This window comes from Vespa mandarinia, chromosome 6, assembly GCF_050613455.1.
Source record: "Vespa mandarinia isolate Hongniang chromosome 6, ASM5061345v1, whole genome shotgun sequence".
Lineage (NCBI taxonomy): Eukaryota > Metazoa > Arthropoda > Insecta > Hymenoptera > Vespidae > Vespa > Vespa mandarinia.
Window position 1 is genome coordinate 4,279,429 of NC_140815.1, and position 15,172 is coordinate 4,294,600.

Genomic DNA, 15,172 nt, shown 5'->3' on the forward strand with positions numbered 1-15,172 from the left:
TTATAGGTAAAACAAATCTCTACTATTATCGGCAGTATACTGTTTGATTGATAGAGAAAGGATCTATTATTACCGGCATTAATATGTCGGTAAACAGTACTCTACTATTTCAGTTAGATTTTTCTCATTCTGTTACGTCTTATGATTCTTTAAATGAGGTCAAGATATTTAAAAAAAAAAAAAAAAAAAAAAAAAAAATTTCTTTATTCAAATAGAAAAATATCAATAATTAATTATATATATATATTTTATAAAAAATTTGTATGAATTATTTTGCACTAAACACATATGTACTGAATTTTTTGTCAACCTGTTCCTCATGTACCCATGAAAATTATAGACGATTAGTTTATGTATATTAATAGCAATGTTGATTAAAATAAATAAATGATAAGAAAATTCACACGTTGCTCCTAATTTGTCGACCGGTATGTGATATAAACGGATGCAATCTATCAGCGGGAGGCCAATGTAAAGGTGTTGCAAGAATATGTGCCATTTCTCCGGTGTGGCCTGGAAACAGTTTAAATTAGCGAGGAACAATAGCTGTATAACTTTTAGTCGCTTTACATACATCGATTATAATTATCCGTGAGTCTACTAAAAGGATATAGCATAGGTAGTTCATCGTATCTTGTTAATTCCTCTAATTCAGTTTCTTGTAGAATCTCCTAAATTAATAAAGCACGTAAGAATTTATAATAACGATTGTTAGAAATACAGAATTCAACATGGTCTTATTACATTTTGATCATTTTCATTAAATCTTGATGTAGTCATTGATTCAAAGCGACGATTTTCATTAGTTCGTAATTGTTTTGGTGCTTCGGTGATTAATTCATTGAATCGTGCAGCAACTTGTTTCCATTTTGTTAGATCGGCTGGCTTTATAAAGAATAAACTTGTTCACTAGGATGTATTTCAAAGAAATCTTTGTTTCGAGAATCTTACTTTTAATGTGAAGAAGACGGGTAAAAGAGCTATAGGTAAAGGAGATCCTTGTAATTCTGTTCGTTCGGAAGGCGGTCCAGAAAGTGTCAAATGTCTAATTAAGTCTAGAAGATCAGATAGAAGTTCACTATGACGACCACTGACATCTTGCCTTATTAAACCAAGGGCATCGCGTGCGACTACTCCTGCCGTTACTCCAGGATTATCGGCTAATTGAAATAATAATATTCCTTATTCGTATCGCATTATATGTTTCTACAATGTTAACAAATCCATTACGAAATGCCTATATTGTCATTTTTACCGTACGACGACACGATTACAACATTTACGTATTTCTCTCTCATTTTATTTTTGCTGACTGCGGAACGTTAAAATAATATGCAATAACGTTTTACTTTGCGAAATACGATATGTAAAGAGTCAAAGTATTTAGAACGACGAGTTTCAATCATTTCGTAAGAATTTTACAGATGCTGGTTCATCGTAATATTTTTCATTATTCGTGTTATACATTTTTACTTACGAGATGTTGTAGTATATAGTATTATTTTTCTATAAAAAAAAAAAAAAAAAAAAAAAAAAAAAAATAAAAAAAAGATCGATTAAAAAGATCGAGATAATAGATGGAATAAATAAATAAATCGTAATCGATCGAATCAAATAAAGAAAAGAATTACAATCAAGCTAAGTAACTCCGAAAGAGTGTTAAACTTGTTGATAAATTATTTTCTAATAACCCAAAATTAATTCTTGAACATGTTGCGGTATGACGGGTTTTTTCAGACGGCTTAAAAAAAGTTGCAAAGCAGCAGCGCATTCCAGAGCGACATCATCGCCGAGCTCGAATTGTGGCTTTTCTCCCTTTTTCAACGAATTCAAGATTCTATATCTGAGCTTACGGCGTCCTGCTCTACGAAATAGACCTTCCTCTCGTGCGTCTTAAAGATAAAAATTATTCTTTTATTTCGTTCTTTATCTATGTTATTTAAGTGTATTACATATATGTTATCTATAATATTATTCGAGAAATGATCGATCGACTTTTATACGAAACTTACGTTCTTTCAGAAAATGAATGATTTCTTTGACCACCAAGAGAGATTTTTTCGATATTATTTCATCGCCCGCATCCTGCCTATTTTAATAAACAATTAATATAAATAAATAATAATAAAATATGTATATAAATCTTTAAAATAGATATATTATAAATAAAATGTATAAATTTAATATTATAATAAAATATATAAATTTCATTTTTATATACATATATACATATATGTACATATAATTATATTATATCGATCATAAAATGTAGGATTTTTTTGCACAACGTACCAGAGATATCGTTCGACGGCCTTATCAAATATTCATGAGGCATACGTTTTGATAATCTAATCGGGAAACAGATTAGCTACGTGCTGTATTGCGGTTTAGCACTATTCCGAACAATAAGCGTAATATCGCGAATTCGTGAATAATTATCCTTGACACGTAGGATCGAATGGTTATAATAGATATACGACGTAGATACAATAAAAAATCCCTCGATACACCAATCCCATTTGATAATATCTCTATTGTTAACCATTCAAATATCTTCTTCAGAGATTTATGAATGAAATGATAATCTGAACCATTAATAATACCGTTATTATTACCTATATCTATACATTAAATTTGTCAACCATATAAAATATTTTTATTGTTTTGGTGGAATTGAATAAATGGATATTCTTTCGATAAATAATGAATAATCCTTGAATTCTTTCGATAAATAATCAATATCCATTGGACATTGTTAAATAGAGATTTAAATAAGCGTCGAATCATATCGTCAATTATGCGTATAGTATATTATACGAAAAAGCGATACGAACAATTATACTTCCTGTTTCATTCAGTTCCGATCATAATTATTATCACGGAAGTATAAAAAGAAGAAGAAAAAAAAAATAAATAAAATGAATAACTAATCTTACGATCAATAATATTGCACAATGATCTCGAAAAAATGAGAAGAAGAGAAACAGGAAAGAGGAAAGAGAAAATATTTCTCATTGGAATCATAATAATTTTGAATACAATCGTTCAAAGACGAGCTTATAAAAACGCGAGAATCATTCAGCACTGGTACATAAGTAAGTAATATGACGAGGATTATTGCCATCTCTGTTAGAACCATTTTCTTTTGCGTGTTTGCAGATGTAGTTTGTGGATCGCAGAATTATTATTGGAATAACGCAAGAACGAGATTTCCAAAACATGCTTCCTGTACCTCGTGTAATCGAGAATGGGCAGACACATTGTCATCTCCCTGGTAAGAGGATTAATAATAAAAAAAAAAACAGGATAAAAAGGAAAACAAAACCGTTTGCCAAATTTAGAGATTAAACAACGAGAGACCCATTTGGTCTGACACCTTGTCGTATCTCTGATAAGAGGTTTAATAATAATATATAAAAAGAAAGTTTGCCGAATGAAAAAAAAAAATTGAAAAAACGATTATCTGACATCAACGAATAAATGTAAGTGATCAGGATTCATATTCTTTTTTCTTTTTTCTTTCTTTTTTTTTTTTTTTTTTTTTTCTCTTTCTTTTTTTTAAGGTATCCAAGACAAGACTACGAAGAAATACCCAGAACAAGGGAATATCGTGATTTCGTTGAAAGATCCTACGACGAATGGGCTCTTTCAAGCCCAATGTCAACATCTTATTCTTTCAACAAATACGGACACCCATCAAGAAATGGAGGTGACGATTCCTCAGACGTCTCAATATCCGGAACAAGAAATCCATACCAACATGAAGATTCCTTTGAAGATCGAGAATCACGAAGGTTCGATCCTTATTTGGCTTCTAAGCCTTCCACCATTTCATCAAACCAAGAAGGAACGTTAAACCAACATCCTTTTATGTTAATAACAAACTCTGACAGTAATAATAGATTACTTAGTCGAAACTATCAGTCTCAAAAGTTCAATGAGTTTGGTGATCACACAATAAGGAATGTTGAGAACAATCAAAAGTACAAAGTCGATCGATCGAATCGAATGAATGAAATTCCTTATCGAAGGGTCGAATCATTATCGCAAGAGAATATCGAGGATTATCAGCCATCGAAAAAATTTCTAATCGTCTATCGTGCCGATCAAGAACGAAACTCATTCGAAGACGAGGATGATACATCGATCTTCGAGAAATCTGATTCGGCGGATGTACTTAAAGAATCGAGGATTCCTCTTGAGAGTTTAGAAGAGATCGATGAATCTGTTGATTCGAATTCGTTTTTTAGAAACAATCCTTCGGAAGATAAAATTATCGATTCCGTGCCAATCGTCGATACGTTTAAGCTGTTTGAAAAAAAACAAATCGAACATAACAATTATTATGATTTGTTAAAAAAATCTAATGTCCCTAAAATTTTGGAATTTATCGACAGAGATCAGCTATTTCCCGATCAAAAAGAAGTCACCCCATTTTGGCAGTTTCATCAGGATAAATCATCTGAGAGTTTAATATCCAATGAAGATTACAAAGCGAAAGAATCTATGAAAGGTGGTTCTTTTTTTGATCAGCATGACATTACTAATAATGAGAAAAGAAATTTATTTCCCATGGAAGCACTAAATACGTTCAATGTGGAATATGATGCTACTAAAGGAAGTTCTTTAAAGTTTGACCCCGATATTTTAGATGATATTGAAAATCCTCCTATTGAACAGACAGAACCAATTACCATGAACGAATCTACGGAAAGTTCGATGATGACAAAAAATTGATGATGATAATGCGACTCCTTTATTGTCTTTTGCATACTCGATGCAACGATGTATATAGATATATAATAGAAAGTATCGTACTTATATATTCTTTTCAATGAATATACCGAAAGTTATATAAATTGAAACTTTGTATATTATTTTATGTATTTCATAATACAATAAAATTTGAGAATTAATAAAAATAAAAATATGTTATACGTAAAACTTTTTTCTTTTTTCTTTTTTTTTTCAAATACAAAAATGTTCTACCTTTATGTAAACTCTTATTTTGGAAACGGTAATTTTATATATTTTTCATTTTTCATTTATATATTAATTCAAATAATTTATCTGTATTGTTTATTTATTCTATAGAAAAACTTTCGATTATGATTGACAGAGTCAAGGAAAATGAAGACAGTGCTTAAGTTGAGTATATACATATTATTATAGAATAATACGTTTGTACTTACAACACACTCTCTCATCGATATTTATTTTTATATAAGATTTGTCGAAAGATAATAGATTCTTATTAAAGAAATTAAGAAAATATATTATGTGTAAATATATTTATCATCCAAGAGGAAAATTAAATATAATATTTAGAATAAGTTTCATTATTAAATTCTTAGTTCAATCAAATGTATAAAATCAATCTTAATTCAAAATTAAATATATTTCATACGTTTCAAACGACTGCTCCTTAGTTATGCATAATTATGCATATATATATATACTGCATAAAATGCGTAAGGAAGAAATTTTGCAATATAAATGAAAAATTCTCATCGTTATTATTTATGCAAGAACAAAATATCAAATATTATTTAGCTCACGCATTATTTGATTTACGCATTTCAGGATCCTTATGCGCAATAATTTCCACTTTCGAAATTGGCACAATTAAACTAATGAAAAGTAAAGCCAGGTGTCATTGATATGACATTGTATATTTTCGATGCGTATGCGATTGTGCAAACTTGCATACCAATATTTCGCATGAGATGGCAAAATATGTGTGGCAGTGATTTCTTTAAAAACCTGGATTGAATCATTCGTCTTCACTTCAGTTCTTCAGTTCGATCTCTTAACAACAGTTCGAAAAAAAAAAGAATCATGCGTTTTACAATCGTGGGATTTCTTTTGGCGCTGTTCCTGACTTTGGCTGTAGCTGGACCAGCTAGACCGAAAATTTCTGAGAAGAAATCTTTGGCCGACAATACGAAACTCGTGAAGGAAGTTCCAAAGATCGAAGAGATCGGTGATGAAAAGGATCGATTGAAGAAATCTACTACAACTTTCTGCGTGGAAATCAAACCTGGAAGCAACGAACCTGTTCAGATACCTTGTGCTTGCAAGAATGGGGAAGGAAACGTTCCAGAATCATCTGTTCAACAAATTCCTCAACCAGTTTCTTATTTATCTCCTCAACAAATGCCAGGACATTCACATAGTCCTCAGAGTGTGAATATTATTCATGCACCACCTCACCCACCTCAAACATTAAATATCATTCAACCAGCACCGACTCTACACGCAGTACAGTTTCTGCAGCCTCAAGCCAACAATCCACCGTCTGTTCAAACTCTTAATTTCCTGCAACCATCTGCCCAATTACCCGAGCCAGTACATCAATCTCTTCACATCACGCTGCCATCGAAGTCAGAATTAGATTTATCCGAACCTGTTCATTCTGAAAAAATAGTCCTGCCATCTTCCGAGCCTGCAGTTCAACCACCTCCCCAGCCAGAACCTCAACCAGCTCCTCAGCCAGCTCTTCAGCCAGTTCCTGAACCAGTTCCTCAGCAAGAACACTCGCATAAATCGGAAGTTCACGTTTCGGTTATAACCGAAAATAAGGAGGATAATGAGGAACAAAAATCAGAGATGATCGTAAATCCCCTACCGAAGCCTGTCGAAACTATCAACCTAGTACCAGTGGCTCCGATTCGTCAACCCTATGAAGAGCAAGTCGTTGTTGTGCCGAATCCTGTTATAGTAACAAATCAAGAAAACTGCAATCCAGGTACTTATGTTCAAGTACCATCGATTCCTTACGGAGCGAACTATCAGCAATCGGAATCGGTCATCCAAATACCAGGATCAACGTATCAACAGGCAAGACCATTCCATACCGAATGTAGCTGCAAACAAACGCATCCAGCACACTTAACTGATGGATCTTCCGTATTACGGACTCATTTTAAGGAAAAGGGCACGAAAATTATACCAATGGTCATCTATCCTCCTGCCGCACCATCCGTTTCTGTAGCATCACCAGCTCACTATAACTCGGAAATATCTTCTCTTCCTCATTCATCTAGCTATCCAATGGTCATTAGTATGCAGACCGCGAGAAATAAGGAAGGAATGCAATCAGGAGAAATGGTAAACAACTGATTATTTGGACTAAATACGAAATTACACGCGTTAAATGTTCATTTCAATTGAATTAATAAATTTTCTATTACAGTCTGATATGAAAGCCTATAAATCTATGGATACCTCAGCTCGTTTTAGCAATGATCAAACTCCAAATATGTACTACGATATGAGTACAGGGATGCAACTTATGGATATTGGTCGTCAAGCTGTTCCGGAAAATCAAAAAAATGAGGAAAATATGAAAATGAGCGTATTGCCTAATGAAACCTTCAAACCTAGATTCATAAGAAACGATAAGGATGTCATGGTGAACGAGAAAAATATCGAGGAATAAATATCATGGACGAAAATCGTTTAATTCGAAGGAATAGCCTAATATTTTTTGTTGATAATCCATTCAGATTACTTCGAACGTGTCATTTTCATATGTCTTCTTTGTTTTCTTGTTGTTTATTTCATATCTTTCGAAGTATCACAATCGATAAGATGTACAAATAAAATAAAATACGAATAACATTATCTTACCTCTTTGAAGTCTGCGTACCCATCCTCTTTTTTTTTTCAACAACTTGATTTCTTTATTTGTAACATACTCACAAGCGCTTTACCTTCGATCCAAATAACAAAACATTTCGTATGCTAAAATATCTTTAACACGAGATAGATTTAAATAAGGTTAAGAATTTCTCTTAACGTATCCGATCTCAATAAGCGTTCCAAATATTACGATTGAATGCCTAATAGCGAGTTTTTACCGAATTAATTTTATATTACTTTTTAATTAAGCATTCTATTCGTGCAAATATGTAATCCTGAGTTTCATTGGTCGAAATATAATATTGTTATTTGCAATAAAATTATGTTTTCTACATCGTTAAGGTAGATTTTCAATGATTACAAAAAGATTCATTTCGTTTACGCTAACGTGCATCTATTTTATCATACCTCTTTTACTTATAACATAACAATTGAATTAGTATAGATTAAAAACTGGTTAATAGATAGTATTAGTAACTTATGAACTTACATTTTTCAATCTCTAACATTTATTTTTTTGATATCACGTTTGATATCACGCAATACGGGTATGCATTTGTTTTACGATATAAATGCATAAAGAATAATAAATATAATTGATATATATATATATATATATTTATTTTATATATATATATATATTATATATATATATTTTATTTTATATATATATATATATATAAACATATATATATATAATGTTTAAATATTAATTTACTGTACTCCATGTGCATTATATTTTATTTAAATAATTATGAAATTTCCGAAAGTATTAATATTTTAATCTTAGATGTTTGAAAATTGAAAATTGAAAATTATTGCGGATTAATTGTTTCTCATCTCTTTTTCTTATTATCGTTTTCATTATTGATCGATAACGATATCGATCATAGAATTATTTTATTTTATCAAATGTATTAACGCTTACGTGATGCTTTTACGAACATTTACCGGCATTATATATATACAAATAATTAAAAGAGTATTTGTCTGCTTACCTGGACATTTAAAGTACGAATTTTTCCAAGAAATTATATATGCTAGCGTATCGATTTATATAGGTCAGTAATGTCCGCAGATTTAGATCAAATTTCTTTATCGTCATACTTAATTTCGTATATTCGTGTCTATGTGTACAATATCTGTGTGATAGCATACGAGAGAATTTTTATATATGTATACTTTGCCATTAAATACACGTATTTTTCCAAGAAATTATATTACTCAGTGTGCTAATATTTTTTCTCAGAATTTATATAGGTTAGTAATGTCCGAAAATGTAAGATGGAAAACCTTTCTATTTTCTTATCTTATTTCAATCCTTATTTCTTCATTTCAGTTTCTCTTTTAAGATATTGTAAACCTTTCGACTATCATCGAGTCCATAATAAATATCTCGTATATAAGTTATTTTTTAATTAATATTTATAGATCAATTTATAAGCAAATATAATAAAATTTAATTCTTATTGCACATTTAAAAGAGAAATTAATAATAAAAGAAACTATAATTCTTCGATTGTTCGATTTATTATTAAATTACTTTTTGACTCCCGAAGTAGAAGAAAAAAGAAAGCTATATATATGCCGCGAGAATTTATATATCTGTAACGGGAACTTATTTTAGTTACTTTAAGAGAAAATAGTTGTCTATTATCAAATGATCAATGACAATTTTCAATGATTTTTTGGAATAAGATATTATTTTCTATGTTATTTTTCAATAATATATTAAAAGAAATTTATGTATTCATTAGCGCGTCATATATATATAAGGTGACGTAGTGCGCATGCGCGACACGAATCGTTTATCTTCACGATGTAGATGACGCCATTGTCGTTCCAGTTTGTACCAGCCTGACGTGGATTTGTATCTCGTTCTCGTTAATTACAGGTAATTAGTAGATATTTTCTAACTTGTACCCTCTTTCTTCATATCAAATGATAGCTAAACCCGCGAGTTTTAGCGAGATTACATTCACAAGTTAGGACCTCAATGTGCGTAAAAGATATCCGTGAAAATAAAATTGGTCTCTCGTAGATTCTCCTAGGAGAACTATTGCGTCGTACTTTTTCTTCAAGTTTACTTTTCTTCAGCTTCATTTTTACAATATTGATATTTCTTTTACATTTTAACGATAACTTGATCAATAATTTTGCATAGATACTTGCGGTCAATCGATACTTTGCATTATATTCGATTTTCATATACGATCACATACACATATATATACACATATATGTGTGTATATATGAATGTATATTGCATGATAATTCATAAGAGTATAATTATGATACATATTGAATGTTGCATATTGGAATTTTAATGCTTCATTTTTTATGCTTCAGCATGTTTATCTTATTAGTACTATTAAGGATTTTAATTTTAAGCTTTAATTATTTTTAAGACTAATTTAAGGCAAAAAATTGCAGAATGGTTAATTATCTGCCACTTAGTAATTAAGATAGTTTAAAAAGATTAGATATATATTGGGAGGATTAATGAATGAATACCGTTAATTATAAAACGGTATTTACTCGTTATTTAAAATACTTACGTTATTTATGAATTAACACAATATTTTTTTTCATAATTTCCCCAATTACATTATTTAATTTTTAAATCTCCAACTTTAGATTTATCAATAACACAACATATTAATTATAAATGTAACATAGTAACGATTATAAAATATATGTAGTTTATATATTCCCGAGATATACAATTTATACGTATAATTAATTAAATATAGTTATGTAGAACTTTATAAAAATATTTTTAAGATAATTAATAAAGAATCCAGGCTTTTTCTAATGGGTAGGATAGGTCAAAGTCACGGTTGATGAATCCTCGATTGATTACGATCGGGTCGATAAAAGATTCATTAAACGCGACTAATTAATGTTATTTTAGCTCGTGGATCTCCACATGCAGCAACCTCCACGTGGTGAGATCTGGGTCAGTATTACTTGCGATCTTATCGAAATCTAATTATAATTTATGTAACGCAAGTACTACCGAGCGAATGGCTGTACATTTCGGTATATTTCTATAATGCTTTTATTTTCTAATTGTAAATTTTATCTATTTGAATTTTATTCAAAATTTATGAAACAAATTAACACACACACATATATATATATATATTGAAAAGATATAATAATGTTAGTTTTATTGGGCAATAAACAATTTAAAAGTACAAGAAGAAAAGAAAAAATGAAGGAGAAGAAGGACTCATATCTCGATAAATATTTGATCTTTCGATATATTTAATCTCGCGAGATATCTAAAATTTTTCGAGTAGCATCTTGGAAGGCAAAGATTTAAAAAGTCAAACGATCAGGACAGACTACCATTTTTCATATTTCATGTTTCGCTTCTTCTGACGAGGAGACATGTTGGGAGTCATCCAAGAAATGGCGAGTATGATGCGCCAGAATATGACTTTTTTTTTTTAAGTGTTGTTAGTTGGACTGGATATGAACACAGAGCGAAGGAAATCAAAAAAGAAAATTCAGTGTATTACAAAGCACATGTAATAATTTTTTTTTTTAATAATATAAGAAAAATCGGAAGTCAAATATTATCATTGTGAATAACTAATACAAACTATGAATAATTGGATGACATCATCTCATGGAAAGAAAAAACATTCGATCGATCTGACAGAAGGAAATCAACGATGTTTTCCTTCCTCTGTGTAAGACCATTCTTCATCTTTCTAGGTGATCTCTTTTTATTTTATTTTTTATCTTATTCCGTGTTTTTTTTTTATTTTTTTATTTTCTCTTATCGTATTTTTCTCGAAGAAAATGATAAAAGAGCAGGGACGATCGATCGATTTGAAAATTTACATGGCATAATTAACGAGTAAAGACGTACGTAAGATTCTTTTTTTTTTTATTATTAATAAAATGGTTTTAATTAAATTGATACTTTTATGATATCCTTAGAATTTTTTCTTTTTTATAAGACCCGCATTTCTCCATCTCAGTGAATTTATTTATCTTGCCTAAAGGCTTTCTTTTAGATTAAAGCAACAAGAGAAGGTTTCGAATCGATGGTTATGATCGTCTCAGAGATACTCAATAAATTTAATAATTTTCCTTTCGTTGTCGTAGATATTGCTCGGAACGTTTCAATTTGCTTTACTGCTCGTGCTAACCGGTTTCTTGCTATCTCTTGCGATTATTTCGCGTTTAATGGAGGTTGCCGTTACTTTGATATATCCTACCAGTATCTTCTTACTACAGCAGTTAGTAAAATTATTCGTTGTGAGTATACGAGCTCTTGATGTAATAAAATACAGACAGTATCTATATATCTATATATACGTACGAATGTATGAATTTGCGTTTAATGTGATAACGTTTTAATATTATTAACAACATTTTAGATAAGCCAACTATAAGACGAACAATTAGCGTCGTTCCATCTCATATCTATCTTTTTTTTTTTTTCGTTATCAACATTTAATCATATTTCACTTATAGGAAAATAATGAAATTACGATCGATCTGTGAACGAATGAACAGACGTAAAAGAAGTTACGAATAAATGGAATGATCATTAATTATTTTATCTACGTATATTAACTTTAGGATAACTCGTACGGATTATTGTGTCATTCTACATACGTTTCTCGAAAATTTTGAACGCGCTAGATGTAATCTGATAATCTTGTAAATCATGATCCGTGTGTAATGGGCGAGTTTAACGTTTGATTTACGATAACAATACGAAAATGAGTTCATTCGATAATATACTTGCTTGTACACGTATGTTTCATCGGCTTTATTAAATTCTATAAATGACATTTAAAAAAGCGTCAGTACGAAAGTTATAAGCGGACAGGAAATTGGGATTATTGTATTTTTATCAAATATTAATTTCGATGGATATTTTTTATTTTAATCGGGCAATTAATTTTACGCAAATAGAATTTCAAATTCAGAGAAAATGGAAATTTTTTGATTGAACGCGAGGAAGAGTAAGAATTATTTGCATCGGTTTAACGATATTCTTCGTTAGTCAGTCGAATAATTAGAACAATATTTATTCGAGATGTATCTACTTAGAGTCGTGTGTTTATAAAGCACATGAAAATACTATGGGTAAATTAGCAACAGGAGATATCAACGTGTTGATAGTCCATCAGTGTGTTGATCTTTAATTACGCTGGCTATGATATAAACGTTATTTGACATAAGCTAGAAAATCGGAAACAATAAAAGACATTTTATGCTAATGAGTTTCACTGGTTGAGAAAAAACAAATTACACTATGATTTTAATTAACGTTTATTCGTTTTGTCTCAGCGAAATAAAATTCTTTTCATGCATATAACGAAAGTAACAAAATGTTTATACGTGATAATTATGATATACGATGTATAATCTTGAATTCGTAATATTCTCTTCAAAGATAGGGACTCGAAACATTAAAATATAATAGAAAGATTCACATAGTATATCCTATTTGATCTTCGTCAAATTTGATTTGCGTCAATTTGCAGTCGTTTACTTCGATTATCGGTAAATAAAATGTTTCAAATAATTACTTCATTAATTAATGTCAATCCGTCTTATTAATGGTTCTTTTTTTTCTCCAAAAACTTGAATCGTCGATATACAAAAATGTCTATAACTCAAAAAGAAGATCGAATAGGATATAGATTTTGGAAATTATTTTTCCATTTTTTTTTATAGATATATCTATCTTTCTAGTGTAATCACTCGTATCGGTATTTATTTTTTATATATATATAATTTTCTTACACACGATCGGTCCTCCAAGTTTAAAATAATAACAATTTATCTTATTGATGAAAACTTAATCCTTAATTATGAAAATTAGAATTTGTAGAGAATCACAGAGAAAAAATTATTTTCCCTTAAGTTTTTATGAATTCTTATCGTAGAAATTTCATCTTATATTAATTTATAAACTTATATTAATTTCCATTTTCTTCTTAATGCAGTTAAATTAAATTAAATAAAAACATCGAGAATATACAATTTATAATATTTCTTTTAACGAAATTTGTATCTAAATTAAATTATCATTTAAGAATGATATTACTTGAATATTTTTGTAAGTATCATAATCAAGGATTAATGTTAAACGAATGATTTTCGAACAAGGCAGGGCTTGTGAGCCCCATGGCCAGTTAATTTTTCATACTTGGACGTGTACAGTTAATAACGAGCCTATCGGCAAGGACGACTGGATATGTTTGGTGCAGAACCATCATTAGAATTTGTAATGCTCTTGAGGAGGAAACAGAAGTTCTTAATATGAATTTGACAACATCCGAAATACCGAATGAAAGAACTTATTCCGAATGCAGCACGAAGTCATTAGGATTGAGTCTCGAGAAAGATGAGGAAGTTGCATTAGATTCAAAGAGTAACGAATCAGACGAAGTATATCGAACTACGATGGAACTAGAGGATGAAAGTATTTCTAATTCCAAAGAAGATGATATAAAAGAAGATGATGCCTAAGAGATTCCTTTAGAATTAAGAAAGGATGCATACTTATATGCATATATGAGACAGCGAGAATGAGAGATAGAGAGAGAAAGAAAAAGATAATAAAATCTTTTTGAATATAAAAAATCTTTGGAGCAAAAATATCCTAATAATCTAACCATTTAAATTCATTTTGTTATCCGAAACTACATTGCTTTATAGTTATTATAATCTATATCTGTACGAGATATCTGATCATTGTAAATTTTAAGTAAAAAGGATATTTTAAAAATGGATAAGTAAACGATTCTTTTAATTAACGACACCGTCTGTGATTTTTATGACTTGAAAAGAATTCTACAATCTAATAAAATATCTTTTTTTTTTTTATCAATTTTTAATTAAAATATACAAATCCTTCTTGAAGTTTCAATCATCTAAATATTTCTTAGAAAGAAAGAAAGAGGAATAGAGAATCGTTGATTCGATAGAAAATATATCTTATATTTAATTTTTTAATATATAGATTTCGAAGAAGGTTGAATGATTAAAAAGAATTCTTATTCTTCTTTTCTTTAAGCTTGAAGATTTGATTGAGGTCATCTTTGTTATCGACTCGGACTACTGCGAAAGTAGTAACAGTGGCGAGCATTTTCGAGTTATCAATAGAATTCTTATATATTGAAACTTCCAATTACAATGCGATGATAAGAATAAGAACTGGTTTAAATTGAATCATTTCTTTTGTTACGTTTTCATGAAAAGATTAAAAGTTTTGACGATAGCAAATAGAGAAAGTAATTAAACTTACTAATTTTAACTTTTCAATCGTGATACTTTGGGTTTTAAAGATTTAAGATTTCACACAAATAAAATTAGATATAATTTTCTTTTTCTTTTTAATTTAACGTATAATGTAAAAGATTTAAAGTATATTAAAAATTACTTATTAATAATTATTTACTTTTCTAATTAAAAGTTGTAACTTTTGTCTTTTTTATATTCAATGGCTTGCTGAAAAAATACGTGGAAATGTTCTATTCTGTTTTTTTTT

The 15,172-nt window shown here is 29.7% G+C and overlaps 4 protein-coding genes across 5 annotated transcripts; 3 read left to right on the top strand and 1 right to left on the bottom strand.

Annotated features, from left to right (window-relative positions):
- Window positions 1-284: 284 nt before the first annotated feature.
- On the bottom strand, window positions 285-7,828 carry LOC118441118 (uncharacterized). 2 transcript variants are annotated; one of them, XM_085657517.1, is made up of 7 exons: window positions 7,633-7,828; window positions 2,013-2,089; window positions 1,692-1,892; window positions 952-1,055; window positions 745-885; window positions 575-671; window positions 285-513 (listed from the first exon to the last, which is right to left on the bottom strand). In XM_085657517.1, the coding sequence occupies exons 1-7, from the start codon at window positions 7,653-7,655 to the stop codon at window positions 401-403; spliced, it is 756 nt and encodes a 251-aa protein (XP_085513643.1). In that variant the 5' UTR covers window positions 7,656-7,828; the 3' UTR covers window positions 285-400. The 2 variants fall into 2 exon arrangements, with proteins under 2 accessions (XP_085513643.1, XP_035721025.1); XM_035865132.2 differs by having other exon boundaries at window positions 952-1,160.
- Window positions 3,105-4,840, top strand: LOC118441115 (uncharacterized). Its single transcript, XM_035865128.2, has 2 exons — window positions 3,105-3,274; window positions 3,564-4,840. Exons 1-2 carry the CDS (start codon window positions 3,105-3,107, stop codon window positions 4,735-4,737), a joined length of 1,344 nt encoding a protein of 447 aa, XP_035721021.1. The 3' UTR covers window positions 4,738-4,840.
- Window positions 5,788-7,626, top strand: LOC118441114 (uncharacterized). The gene is made up of 2 exons (XM_035865126.2): window positions 5,788-7,110; window positions 7,196-7,626. Exons 1-2 carry the CDS (start codon window positions 5,839-5,841, stop codon window positions 7,439-7,441), a joined length of 1,518 nt encoding a protein of 505 aa, XP_035721019.2. The 5' UTR covers window positions 5,788-5,838; the 3' UTR covers window positions 7,442-7,626.
- Window positions 7,829-10,578: 2,750 nt separating the features above from the next.
- Window positions 10,579-14,324, top strand: LOC118440909 (uncharacterized). The gene is made up of 3 exons (XM_035864648.2): window positions 10,579-11,345; window positions 11,767-11,919; window positions 13,843-14,324. The coding sequence occupies exons 1-3, from the start codon at window positions 11,328-11,330 to the stop codon at window positions 14,149-14,151; spliced, it is 480 nt and encodes a 159-aa protein (XP_035720541.2). The 5' UTR covers window positions 10,579-11,327; the 3' UTR covers window positions 14,152-14,324.
- The last annotated feature ends 848 nt before the right edge of the window (window positions 14,325-15,172 follow it).